Source organism: Sceloporus undulatus, chromosome 7 (genome assembly GCF_019175285.1).
Source record: "Sceloporus undulatus isolate JIND9_A2432 ecotype Alabama chromosome 7, SceUnd_v1.1, whole genome shotgun sequence".
Taxonomy (NCBI): Eukaryota; Metazoa; Chordata; class Lepidosauria; order Squamata; family Phrynosomatidae; genus Sceloporus; species Sceloporus undulatus.
This window is the reverse complement of record NC_056528.1, coordinates 1,284,651-1,299,256: the sequence shown is the minus strand read 5'-3', so window position 1 is coordinate 1,299,256 and position 14,606 is coordinate 1,284,651. Positions and strand designations below refer to the sequence as shown.

The window sequence follows — 14,606 nt, the reverse complement described above, 5'->3', positions numbered from 1 at the left end:
CATGCTGGAGAAGTGTCCTACCACTGTCATACTGGATAGAGGAGATGTCCTAGCATTGTCATACTGGATAGGGACATGTCCTACCATTATCACACTGAATGGAGAAGGTGTCCTACCGTTATCGTTTGTCTGGAGAAGATATCCTACCATTGTCATACTGGATGGAGAAGATGTTCTACCAGTATCATACTGGTAGGGGATATCCTACCATTGTCATACTGGATGGAGAAGGTGTCCTACCGTTATCATATTGTCTGGAGAAGATATCCTAGAAATTGCCATAACTGGATGAGAAAATGTCCTACCATGTCATACCGGCTGGAGAAGATGTCCTACCATTGTCATTGGATGGAGAGGTGTCCTACCATTGTCATTTGGATGGAGAAGGTGTCCTACCCATTGTCATATTGGATGGAGAAAGTGTCCTACCATTGTCATATTGTGGAGAAGGTGTCCTACCATTGTCATATTGGATGAGAAAGTGTCCTACCATTGTCATATTGGATTAGGAAGGTGTCTACCCTGTCATTGGATGGAGAAGTATCCTACCACTGTCATATGTCACATTGTCACATGTCCTGTCTTCTCATGTTATGGCTAAAGTACAACACCTTCATTTAACCATATTGGCTTCTAGTGTGTGTCAAGCTTTGTTTGTCTTGTGACCCATTTATTTGTCTTTATAGCATCCATTGTATCTGCAGAACTCTCCTCCAGCTCCACATCTCAACTGATTTGGTTCTTGTCCTACTCACTTTCTTCCCGTCCAGCTTTCACAACCATAGGCAGAAAACTGGAAATACATGGCATGGACCATCTAATACTTAGTGTTCAATGAAGCATCTTTACACTTCTGATCTTATCCAGTTCCTTCATAGCTGCCCTTCCAAGTCCCCATCTTCTGATTTTTGACTGCGGTCTCTATATTGATTTATGACTGAGCCAAGATATGGAAAATCTTCCAGCTATTCCTGTCTTCATCACAGATGTGGAAAGATCACCGGCGCAAACTGCAAGGAAGCAACCCTTGAATTAATGCTCACTGGACACAGCTGGAAGAGGCTTAACAAGATTGGCACAACTGTTCTTCATGCCCATGTTCCCAGCAAATTTGTCGTCCTTGGTGGGCTTAGAGGTTTCCTTCGCAGGGTGTGAATTTATGGAACGATGCCTGGGGTGGTCGGTTGGCATCCTGGGCTGTCCTTCTTTGGCGAAAAGTCTCAGTACTGGACCGGTTTCTCTTCACCGGATCTTCATCTCTCCTTCCTCTCTCCAGCAAATGGATGAAAGTGACTTTAATGGTGTTATTGTTTTAAACTGGTGTGTGTTGTTTTTAATCTGTTGCTCCCTGCCTTGATCCATAAGGGAGGTAGGTAGAGATCATCATCAAATCAACAACAACAACAACTGTTCTCAGAAGTCCCAGCTACCAGTGGGACACCTTAAGTGCTGTAGCTCCATCCTACAAATCCTGGGATTTGATCTGCATTTGTAGACTTGGCCTCACATCCTGGGATTTGTGCCTTCTCTTCCAAACATTGTCGGCGTCTCTCCAAACTACTAATCCAGGATTCCACAGGACGAGCTCGGCCGTTAAAGTGGTGCCAAACAGCACTTATTTCTACAGTGCAGGTGCGGGTGTAGTAGTGGTTTGAGCGTTGGATTATGACTCTGGAGAACAGGGTTTGAATCCCGGCTCAGCCTGAAACCCAGTGGGTGATCCTGGGCAAGTGACACTCTCTCGTTCTCAGAAGATGGCGATGGCACCTGAAGAAACTTGCATGATAGGTTCGCCATAAATCGAAACAATTTGAAAGCATACAACAACAAGGTGAACATTGGAATCTGAGGGCTCTCACATTACAAAAAAATCGGTTCTGAAACCGATCAATCACGTGAAGTTCCTACTCACCCGAATCTCACACAAGGAATCCGGGGCTTGCACACCCGTTCTGTGTTAAATGGCCCTAGCGCGGGTCTTTTGAAATCGGCGCCAATACCGTTTCTTTTTAAAAACCCCGGGTCCTGGGAATGAGAACTTTGGCCTTGATCCCGATTGAGGCAAATTGAGGGAGGGATTTAGGTCAGAGGGTGGGCAAAGGGCAAGGCATTCCTCCCCTCATCGGAGGGAAGGGGGAGGAGGAAAGAGCCCTGGGCAGAAGGGAGCAAGGGAAGGCATTCTTTAGGAGCCTCTTTCCCTGCATCCCCTGCCCAAAGCCCTCTGTTGCTGGGCATTCCTTCCTTGCAGGAGGAAAAAATCAGGTCTGAACGGAGCTCATGTCAGGCAAACCCCCCCCTTTTCAAATTCAAACAATTTTTTTTGAGCGCACTGCGCATGGTTTATATGGCAGAATGTATGTTTAATTTTTAACATTTTTTAGCGCACATGCGCACTGCGCATGGTTTCTATTCCAGAGGCAGATGGAGCCAGGCTTGCACTTGCTTTCTGCGAGGGAGAAGCTACAAATGTTGCAAACAATCAATGTTATTTTAACCATTTTTTTGAGCAAATATGCGCATGATTTGTCTTCTTGAGCAGTACACAAGGGAGCAAAGGGAAGCTAATTTGCTTTTAAAAGCATTAAAAAAAACGCATGGCAATCCCATCCTCTGCCTGGGACAGGGGCAGATCTGACCAAAAGCCCACAGGTTTATTAAAAGAGAGAGAGAGAGAGAGAGAGAGAGAGAGAGGAGGCATCTCTCTCCTGCTTCAGCTGCTGAAACCCCTGTGCCTGGCTCTTTCAAAAGGGAGGACACTTCCCCGAAGCCCTGCAAACGTCACCATGACGATAGCTTGATTGGCAGCGGCCAATCTACAGAATGCATTCGATTTCAAACAGAATACATTCGATTTCAAATTTGTAGGGGCACTTGCTAACGGAGCGATTTGATTCGGGGGAGGGGCATCCGGATCATCCCAGTTCCCTCCATGTCTTTTACCCCAGTATGAATGGGGCCTGAAGCGGTTCTGGGTTTTAGCTAGCTGCAAAGGTGGTCCTTCATAAACCAACATGGCACTGTGGTTTGAGGTTGGATGATGACTCTGGAGACCAGGAATCTGAATCCCTGCTTGGCTGTGGAAACCCAAATGAGGCTGCTGTACTTTGGCCACAAGGCAAGACTCACTAGAAAATATGATAATGCTAGGAAAGGTGAAGGTATGTAGAAAGAGAGGAAGACTGTATGCTAGATGGATGGACACCATTTAGGAGATCATGGGCCTGAATTTGCAAGATCTGAGCAAAGTGTGAGGATAGAAGCACTTGGAGATGTCTCATCATCCATGAGTCCAAGTCATCTCAAAGGCAGCTAACAACAAAACCCACACCTTCACCGCAGTCCAAATCCTAGTTTCCTTCCAAACATCCTCTTTCAAGATCTTGGAAAGCTTGCGCATGGATGCCTGGAGAGCCAGTGGGAAGATCTTACCATGCTCAGGACATTTTTATGGAGATTTGGAGGAGGAGGCATGGCTTTAAAATTGGTGGGAAGAAACCAACGGTGCCAGGAGGCTGGGATGAGAAAAGCCGTCAGGAATGCGAGGCGAAGAACAGCTGCAAAGCGAATTTTGGCAAGGCTCTCTCTCTGGGCCAAGCGCCTTGGAGAGGGACAGCCACAGGCAACAAATGAGTTGTGTTTGTGCATGTGTGTGTGTATCTGGGAGATGAAAACTTCAGTGAAAAGTGCCCCTCTTTTGCCTCATTGTGTTGACGGTCCAAACTTTTCACACGGCCGCTGGAAATTTTGTATTTTTCCGCTCGCAGGGAGGTTGGGAACCGGCGGGGGACAATTTCCAGCCATTGCTAAAATGGATAATGTCCATCTGCACCTGGTCTCCTCCCCCAAAAGAAGACCACATACGAAGGAGTCTTGCCAATCCGATTCTCCAGTTGCAAACTACAAACTGTTTGCAAACTACAATTTCCAGGATTCCGTAGGACAAAGCAATGGCAGTTAGTCTCAAACTGCATCACTTCTACAATGAAGATGCACCCCTAAGGATGACCTTAGGCCAGTTTCTCCCTGGCTGCATCCACATTGCAGAAATAATCCATTTCGGCACCGCTTTATCTGCCATTCTCTCTCATCCTAGGGCTGTTGTTGTTGCTGTGAAGATCAAGTGCAAAGGAAAAGAGACCCATTACTCCACTGTGAACTCATTGGAAGGAAAGCAAGACATAAGGGTTCATAAAAAATGAGAGAGGATTTCATTTCCAAAGCCATACCTGGACTCTGGCCTCGGTCAGTTTGGTCCTCTGGGCGAGTTCTTCTCTGGTGTAGATATCTGGGTAGTGGGTCCTCTCAAAGGCCTTCTCCAGTTCTTCCAACTGTTCGGCGGTAAAAGTGGTCCGGCTGCGGCGCTGCTTGCGTTTCAAGGGAAGGTCCGGTTCGGATTCAACATCCGAACCTTCGTCCAGCCTGTTGCCTGGAAAAAACGAGAGAGAGAAAAAGAGAAATGAAGAGATGGAGAGAGAAAGGGAAACACCTGGAGAAAAAACAACAACTCTGTATTTCTTAGGCTGCGTCTGCATTGCAGAAAATGCCGCTTTCTGCAGAAAGGGATGTTCCACAAACTTTGCGCCGAATGAATCCCAAACAGCCAAGACTCTCATGTCAAGCGGCCAGAAATAATGTGGTTTGATACTGCTTTAACTGTCATAGCTCCAGGGATTTGTAGTTTGCTGTGGCACCAAGGAGGTCTGCCAAAGAAGGCTAAGCATCTCGCCAAATTGCAAATCTCAGGATCTCATAGCATGGAGCCATGGCACTTAAAGCGGCATCAAACTGTACTAATTCTGCAGTGCAGATGGAGCAGTTGGGAAGCGGAAGGAAAACCTTGCTTTTTCCAATGCCATGCCTTGTTTTGCACATCTCTGCTGTATTTCCCCCCATTTGTTCCCCCCCAAACCGAACAGCTGCGCACATCCCAAACATTTTCTCATCGCTGGGTTGACTTGGGGCCTTTGATCGTCCAAATTGCCCTTTTCCGCACCTTTTTTCGTCTCAAATGAATGCCACTCCGAAACTTGCACCTGGCAGCTAAGACTTCTGAGTAGGAGGGACAGCATTGTACTTTTTGATTTTCTCCTCCATCTCTTGTTCCCAACATTTTTATTTTAATAATAATAATAATAATAATATTTATTTGTATACCGCCCTCTGGCAAACCAATCCGGGCGGTTAACAACAGTAAAATATAAAATATGACAATTAAAAACACTTTATCCCTCCCCCCTTAAGACAGTACAGTGGTGCCTCGGGTTACGAATTTAATTCGTTCCGCGGCCGCTTTCGTAACCCGAAAAGCCTTCGTAAGCCGAAATGCCATAGGCGCTAATGGGGAAAAAGCCGCGGCTCTGCCGCGGCTCCATTTAAAATAGCGCCGGAGTTTTTTCGTAACCCGAAAAAACTTTCGTAACCCGAAACAATAATTCCCTATGGGATTTTTTCGTATCCCGAAAAATTCGTAACCTGGGTATTTCGTATCCCGAGGTACCACTGTATTAAATAGTATAACATATTAAAAATACAATATCAAGGATAAAAACAGCAATTAAAACTAAAAACCCTGATATCCCTCTGTTGATCCTCAACCATCTCTAAGATGGGGCCACGGGAGGAATGAGGGAATCAGGGAACCTGGGAACCTGGGCCGGGATGGTTAATCTGGAAAGGCCTGCCGGAAGAGCTCCGTCTTGACCGCTTTTTTAAAGCTGTCTAATGATGTTATCTGACGGATCTCATCCGGCAGGTCGTTCCAGAGTTTGGGGGCGACAGCAGAGAACGCCCTCTGGGAGGTTGCCGCAAGCCTAGATTTTAGAGGCTGCAGTAAGTTCCTCCCAGAGGACTGGAGAGCGCGGGGAGGATTGTATGGGAGGAGGCGGTCTCTAAGATAGTTTGGACCCAAGCCATTTAGGGCTTTAAAGGTGATAACCAACACCTTGTACTGGGCCCGGAAGTTGATAGGCAGTCCTTGTAGGTTGGTGTCCAAATGTTTTTCCTCTAAACCAAGCCTTACAACTCGTTGCAGGCTGATACGGCTTGGGCTAATCTGTGCAATTTCAACCAATATATCAATATGCTACATCCACAACTTAGTTAAGGACGGACAGCCTTCCGTATCCACGGATTCTTTATCCACGGATTGAACTAACCATGGCTTGACAATATATATATATATATATATATATATATATATATATATATATATGTTGCCATACAGCAACATACAACCAAATGCACGCTGCATGTTTTACACAAGGCTTACATAGTGCTGGTGTAGCGTATCTCCTCATGCAAATATTTACTCTACTCCGACAAAGTGAGAGATTGCCACTTAGGCTTCTCTTTTGCATCTGATTCACTGATGCATTGTGGTTGCATGTTTTACACAAGGGTTACATCGTGCTGGTGTAGCGTATCTCCCCATGCAAATATTTACTCTACACTAAGAAGGTGAGAGATTGCCACTTAGGCCTCTCCTTTGCCCCTGATTCACTGATGCATTGTGGTTGCATGTTGCATGTTTTACACAAGGGTTACATAGTTCTGGCGTATCTTATCTCCCATGCAAATATTGACTCTACACTGAGAAAATGGTGGATTGAAGCTACAGTCTCTCCTTTGCAAATGATTCACTGATGCACTGTGGTTGCATGTTGCATACTTTACACAAGGGTTGTATAGTACTGGCGTAGCGCATCACCCCATGTAAATATTTACTCTACAGTGAGAAGGTGCCGCATTGTAGCTTCTATCTCTCCATTGCCTCTGTTGCACTCAACATTTCTGTTCTCTTTCACAGTATAAAATGGTGAAATAGGAAAAGTACGAGATCCCCCTCCCCTCCTTTTCTTTTCTTTTTTCTTTCCTTTCCTTTTCTTTCCATCTCTCCTGGCTCCGTGCTTCCGCAAATCCCTACCCCGCCTTCCCTTCAATCGCTTCGGCGCAACTCTTAGGCCCGAAAGTTAAATTAATCAACAGGATTAGGTAGGAATTGGCCACGGTGAGACCCTCCAGGCTCTGCTCAAACCCTCCAGGTCCTCCAAGGTCCTCCTGTCTTCTTCTCAAGCACCTCGGTGCCGTCTGGAAAGATTCGCCATCCAGCGCAGGCATGCGGCTGCATTCATTAAAGCCAGGATCGGATTGCCTTGCGCTTTCCAGGGGCGGGGGAGAGCGGAGGAGGCACATCCACTTCTCTGCGTCTCCCTTCCTTTCTCAGGCTTTGCCTTTCTCTGCCGCTCGCTCTGAGGGTCCCATCTGGGCCGTTTCAAACCCTTTGCCCCCTCTTTCTCAAGGGTCTGGCTGACAGCTCACCAACGCAGCCTTTCTACTCTGAAAAGCAGCTGGACGCATGGCTTGCAAAACCAAATAATGGATAGATCCATTGCCAACCAGGCGTTGGGGGTTCGACTGCAACTTTGGAGACCAGGGCCTCATTCCCACTTACAGATAAATTGGTGTGCAATCCAAATTGATGGATCAATTTGATGTTGGAGAGCATGGTTCCCACTACATTTACCCCAGTAGCATTTTCTGTCTTTTTCTGTCACCAAGATACCCCACTTCTGATTCCCATTCACAAATGGATCGATTCAAAATGATTCAGTTACAGCTGGCCGAAGGGGAAATTTGAATCGATTCTGATCCGCTTGTGGTTCACATGCTTGTGTCGAATCGGTTTATCGAAAAAGAAGCGGAGGAAAAAATCAGCGTCAAAAAGACGCAGGTTAAATGGGTCTGGAGCATGGCCTCCCCTCTTGGAATCGCTTTGGTGATTTGGATTAAGTGGGAACCAGAGTCGTTTGAACCGGTTCAAACCGAATTGCAATCCGGTTTAAAAGGTAGTGGGAATGGGGTCCAGATTCGAATCTCCATGGTCATGGAAACCCAATGGGGGACTTCGGGTGAGGCCCACTCTCTCAGCCTCCTTCTGAACAAACCTTGCCAAGGAAACCTTAGGATAGCTTAAACAGAAATGACTTGAAGGCACACGACAATAGCCACACCACCCTGAGCATGCTCAAACCCATCTGAGTTTGGAAGCTAAACAGGGTCAGGCCTGGTTAGTACTTGGATGGGAGACCACCTGGGAATACTGTAGGCTGAACAATCTGCCAGCCCTGAAGATACAAGCCTTGATGTCCTTATTTACCTTGGGCTTGGAAGGATTGAACGCTTTTTGCATGGGAGATAAGCTATGGCAGCACTACACAACCCATGTGTAAAACATGCAACTACAACGCATCAGTAAATCCGATGCAAAGGAGAGACCGAAGCTGCACTCCGGCACCTTCTTTCTGTAGAGTAGATATTTACATGGGGAGATACGCTACACCAGCACTACATAACCCTTGTGTAAAGCATGCAACATACAACCATTATGCCCAGAAAGGAGACAAAAGGTGGGTTGAGCATTGGACTAGGACACTGGAGACCAGGGTTCGAATCCTTACTGGGTGACCTGGGGCAAGTCAAATGCTCTCAGTCACAAAGGAAGGCAAGGGTACACTGCCTCTGAAGAAGTGTTGCCAAGAAATGCCCAGAATAGGTTGGCCTTAGGGTCACCATAAGTTGGATATGACTTGAAGGCACACAACAACGAACATATTTATTTATTTCATTTATATGCCACCTTTGCAATCCGCTGCCTGTGTATCTTAATATGCCCTGACATAGCATCTCCATTAGATTTGGCATTTATCCATAGCACTTCTCAGCTCAAGAAACATCTCTGCATGCATCCTTTTTTTTGGGGGGGGGGAATGCACATTTTGAGCAAATATGCTTTTACAAAGCCCAGGCGTTATATTACGGTTGTGCCATGTAAATCCCCATATGCAGAATTACACATTAACTGTGATACACAACTTCTCCTTGTACAGTTATGTTACCAAGTTTCTGAATGTCGGAACCCCACTTTGAGTCCCAATAGTTTGCAATGGCTTAATTCTATTTTAATGGTCACTTTGGTATGTTTTTAATTGCACTGTGCTCTTAAACCGTGAGCCGCTTTGAGTCCCAATTTTGGAAAATAATAATAATAATAATAATAATAATAATAATAATAATAATAATAATAGAGATTGCTATAGTAGGAAGGAAATGATATTTTTTCCAAATCAAAGTCCCTCATCTCACCTAAAAAAGATGCTTAACAGACAAATACTGGGGTGAAATGTACGCTGAATGCAGAAGCAAGATGGCCTTTCCTGCCCTCCTTGCACCCATAAATCTGATCATATCAGCAATATCAATGAAACCCTGATCACTGATATCTGGGATTCAATTCAGAGCCTTTCTCTAACCTCTCCACCTTTGCCCCCCCCCTTCCCAATTCCCAATCCTCATCGAGTTTTGATTACAGTTTAACATAGTTTAAGGTTTGGCGGCGTGAAAGCCGTACGCCGAAAAAACCAATCGCGTAATCGTTGATATGCGTTTTAATCTAGTAATTCGGGCCCCGGCAGAATGAGAGAGAAGGAGCGTCGGCGGAGAGGTCCAAGAATACCAAACAGACCTAGCAGCCAGCCTGGGAAAATGAAGGGGGGATAAAAAGTCATTTGATGCTCAGCTGGGGACCGCCGCGTCCAGCAACGCATTACCATTGGGACGCCTTGAGCAGATGGAAGAAGAGGAGTCTCTTGCTTTTTTCTGCAGCTGTAACAGGGATGCATTTTGAGGCAGGCCCATCCTGGCTTTCCAATGAACCTGTCGTCTCCAATAAATGTTGTACTACAACTCCCATATTCCCCAGGAAGGTGGGCGTTATGGTCTAAAGCAAGCAGAGGCCCTCCAGTTGGGAAAGCAGCATAGGAAGCAGTAGAGAAAGTGGCATGAATTGGAGAACTACAGAGTTGGAAGGGACTCCAAGGGTCATCTAACCCAACCCTATGGCATATTGGAAAGAGAACATTCATAAAAGCTGCTCTGATAGCCTTGGCTGAAGAGCAGGGTATAAATAATAATAATAATAATAATAATAATAATAATAATAATAATAAGATGGGCCACATCTGAACTTTATAGGCCACTGTCTTCCTCCGATGCTGAGAGAGTATGACTTCCCCAACATCACTCAGTGGGTTTCCATGGCTGAGTGGGGATTCGAACTCTGGACTCTAGAGTCCAACACTCACTATACTACTTTAATTTGTTTTTTTATTTTATTTATATACCGCTATTCCAGAGATCATAGCGGTGAACAGCAAGTAAGCTAATGAGCAAGTAAGCTAATTTGCCCCCAACAGTCTGGGTCCTCATTTTAGCGACCTCCTCGGAAGGATGCAAGCCTGAGTCCAGCTTGGGCCCTTTTGCTGGTCTTGAACTCGCAACCTTCTGGTTTTGAGCGAATGGCTGCAGGACAGGCATTTAAGCACTGCGCCACCAGGGCTCCATACTTTGGCTCTCGTCTAGTCAGGAACCTTTGTAAGATTTAGGCCCATATTACCAAACGTATATTTTCTTGAGGTCTACAGAGCAAGCATTCATGGGCAGCTAAAGAAGACAGATTTTCTGATCACTGAATGATCCATGGTGGACTTTTCCTCTTTCCAGCCCCGAGTCCTAGCAAGAGGCAGAAGAATTATAATCCCTTGGATTATAAACCTAGCACAGTGGTGTCCTAACGTTGGTCTTCCAGGTGTTTTGGATTCCCATTCCCAGAAGCCCCAGTCAGCTTGGCCCACTGTCAAGAATTCTGGGAGCTGAGGTCCAAAACACCTGGAGGACCAAAGTTTTGGGATCACCGTCAAGAGATGGGAGAGTTGGACCATCAATTCCAACTAGAGTAGAACCACTGAAATCAGTCGCATTACATGTGACGCATTACAAGAACCAGCATGGAGTAGTGGTTTGAGCACTGGACTCCAACTCAGGGTTCGATTCCCCACTTCGCTATGAAACTCACTTGGGCATGCCACACTTTCTCAGCCTCAGAGGATGGCAAAGGAAGACCCCTCCCCCTTGAACAAATCTTGCCAAGAAAACCCCAGGATAAGTTCGAGTTTAGGGTCACCATAATTCAGGAACAACTTGAAGGTGCCCAACAACAACTACGAAGCAAGAGGTGGACTTTAGAGAACCTCCAGGTTCTGGTGATTTGGGTTTGGGTTCCTATCTCAGATGTTAAGCAGCTTCACATCTGCTGTGGTTTGGACCTCCATTTTCCACCACTATTCCTCTTCTCCTTTCCTCTCAACTCATCCTGGCTGAAACCATTATACCTCTTCCAGCATGCCAGTGTGGCACAGTGGTTTGAATGTTGGACTATGACTTTGGAAAACATCTGTGGTTGGCATCTTTACAGAAGATGCTGGAGAAACATTCAGGAATAAACTTTTCTCGAACATGGCCACAGAGCCTGAAAAACCCACCAAAAAACCATTGGGGGATCTTGAGCAAGTCATGCTCTCTCAGCCTCAGAGGATGGCCATGGCAAACCCTCTATGAAGAAACTTGCCAAGAAAACTTGCCATAAGTTGGAAATGACCTGAAGGCCCGCAATAACAGCACCGTTGGAGAAGTGCATGAATGCCAGGCACCTGGAAGAAGGCAAGAAAGAAGCCACTGGCAAAAAGGCCGCCCTCCGTTCAACGTTGGGCAACCATAAGTGCCGGGTGCCATTTAAGTCTTAAGAAACTAGGGTGAAAGAAAGAAAGAAAGAAAGAAAGGGGAAAAAAATAATTGAAATGGTGAGACAGTTGCCTGTGAGAGAACCCCTTGGCCTGTCTATCCTTCCCCAGGAAGAAAAGAAAGGAGAGGGAGAAGAGAATGGAAGTGACAGAAAGAAGAATTGCGGTGAGGAGTGAAAAGAAAGATATCCCTGCATCCTCGGGCTCTTTATCAGCCCTGTCATCCCTCGGACCGAGGCTGGCCCCGTTTTGCATTGTCTCACCTTGGACAAAAAACAGTAGGGGGGCAAAATGGAGGCATTTTTTGTTGTTCCTCCTCCTCTTGGTGCTGATCTCTTTAGAACGGCCCGGACAGGCACCTTAGGGGGCCTTTGCTGCCTGAATGTGGAGCTGACAGGCCAAAGCGATATCAATAAACCCGGGCGCACCAGCTCCTGGGCTCTCCGAGAAAGTACGGCTTGAATACTAAGAGTGTCTCGGACGGCTTGGAAAAGGACACTTGGGATGGGAACGTTGGGGGAGGAAGGGACATAGAATTGGAAGAGGAAGAAGAAGAGGAGGAGGAGGAGGAAGGATCCTCAACTGAAATGTGGAGGAACAGACGAAACGGTCATCGTTGGTCATCCAAATCTTAGCCACTGCTAGAGTAGACCCAATGAATCAGTGGGGTTGACTCTCGTGAGTCCCTGGGGTTGGTTGGCCTGGATCTCAGTCTTAGACATGACTAGAGTTTGTTGTTGTTGCTGTTGTGTGCCTTCAAGTCATTTCCGACTTATGGCAACTCTAAGATGCCCCAATCAGAGGGTTGTATTTGCAATATTTCTTCCGACAGGGTTTGCCATGGCCTTCTTCAGAGGATGAGAGTGTGACTTCCCAGGGTCACCCAACGGCTGAGAGGAGATTTGAACCCAGACCTCTTGGAGTCCTAGTCCAACACTGAAACCAAAACATTATGTCAATTCTCTTTGTTGTTCTGTCTCGCAACTGGTGACCTGATCATAGGCTTTTCCTGGCTAGATTTCTTCAGAGGAAGTTTTCCATTGTCTTCCTCTGAGGCTGAGAAAGTATGGCTGGCCCAAAGTCACCCAGTGGCAATCCATAACTAGGTGGAGATTCAAATTAGAATCCTAATCTAATAGTTAAACCAGTACAATTTGTTGGTTCCATGATCAGAGTAGACCCACCAAATCCATGGGATTGACTCTTGTGAATCTATGGTATTGATCAATCTGCTTCCTCATCTTAGTCATGACTAGCGTAGACTGAACTACTTGACTCCCTATTTAACACTGACGTCCTATTTAACATTGGTTGGATGAGTCTGCTCTAATTGGAACTAGCCAACAGGTAACTAGGTCCTTGTCTTAAGACAGAGAAAGAAATCAACCTCCTTCTGCACCTCTTTCCAAAGTTCAATGGAAGACCAAGGATGGGGCAAGAAGAACAAGAACTTGAGGACATAAGAAGAGGTGTGTTGGATCAGGTCTATCTAGGTCTCTAGACAGACCTAGATCTAGATGTGTTGGTTCAATGGAAGACCAAGGATGGAAACTCAGGAGCAGGGCATGAGGACAATGGTCAAAGCAAAGTGCAAATGAGTTGGGCTCTCAAAGCTATGTTTGCGTCAAGGCAAAACACGTCTGTGAAACTCAAAAGGATGTCATAGTCTCCCCAAAGACTGGGGAGATGTTCTTCACCGCAGTCACCTTGGGAGGGATGGTCTTCTTGGTTGTGGGATATATCCTTCCCTTTGAGATGGTTTGAAGGCAATAGTTAGTCAAGTGTCAGCAAAATTAGGCAGAGGATGCTGTCAAATATAGGATCTGGTTAAGTTGGGCGCTCATTCAACTGTACGATCTGATAAAGTTCAACATGAAATGGGTGAAGAGATATATGGATGTGTGCTCCACCAGTAAGTTGTCTGAACTATTATCGTTAGTGGAAGGTATGGGATTGGCTTCTTAGGAGAACGCAGCTCCTGGATCATGGTTTGGTAGCATTAGTGAATCCATCTTGACCGTCCTACAGTTCCTTCCTCTTGCCACCAATCATCCCAGTGGGACAGCAAGAAGGAAAACCATTGCCCAGTTGGGCTACATGTGAAGTTGCAAGCCCAGAAAGGACTAGAAGCTTGTGAAGCATGACGGGGAGTCAAGGCAGATTTAAGGAGATGGACGGACGCAAGATCCAAGGCCCTCTTTGAAGGCCCACCCTTTTGAACATTTCACTTTTGAATAGACACGGCTGTCATCTGCGGCTGCAGCCAAACAATGCTAATGGATGTAAACGTCCTCTAATTATCATCTTCCGCATTTTCCTCTCCCTGTCGCAAGGCCTGGGAAAATCGGCAAGGGTTGCTTTCTCCTGTCTATGCATTTCAAAAAAGACCAACGACTCAAGTTCCTTCCAACTTGAAAAGTTGAAGATTTGGGTAAGTTCTTCCAAAACGAACCCAAGTGAGCCTTCTTTCCCATTTACCAGAATGTTCCAGGGGGGGGGAAATGGAAATGGGGTAACTAATTTTGCACTAATATAGTTTAAGCAACAAGAGTTGAAACCTAGATTTATTAAGAATCAAGGACTCAAGAGAGTCTGAGTCCAATTTGTCTTGCAGTCGAATCCAGTGCAGGACTTGACTGCAAGACAAAGTCTTCCTGAGATGCTCTGTATTTCTGCATCATTTGGTGCAACCTTAAAGCCCTAACTAAAAAATGCAAAAGAGATGCAAATGCAATGCGTGAATCCCACGACAAAGAATTTGTCCCTTGTGTTCCCTCCTAAATACACAACTGAAAATCCCACGACCTTTTCCAAGGTGGCAAGGGCCTGATCCTTAGCCCTGGCATCTGCAACTTCTCTCTGGCTCCAGCTCTCCCTCTCTTTCTCAACTCAAGTAGTAAGTTGAGTTCTAGTTCTTTCCTTAAAGTTCGCCAACCAAGAATTCACTGGCGTTACACCAGCAAAACCAAACTC

General features: G+C 45.9%; 1 protein-coding gene across 1 annotated transcript in view; it reads right to left on the bottom strand.

Moving 5' to 3' along the window:
• PAX7 (paired box 7) overlaps positions 1-14,606 on the bottom strand; it is a 107,903-nt gene that overhangs the window by 44,994 nt on the left and 48,303 nt on the right. Inside the window, 1 exon segment of the mRNA XM_042477992.1 lies at positions 4,227-4,426. Within this exon segment, the coding sequence (XP_042333926.1) occupies positions 4,227-4,426 (200 nt within the window).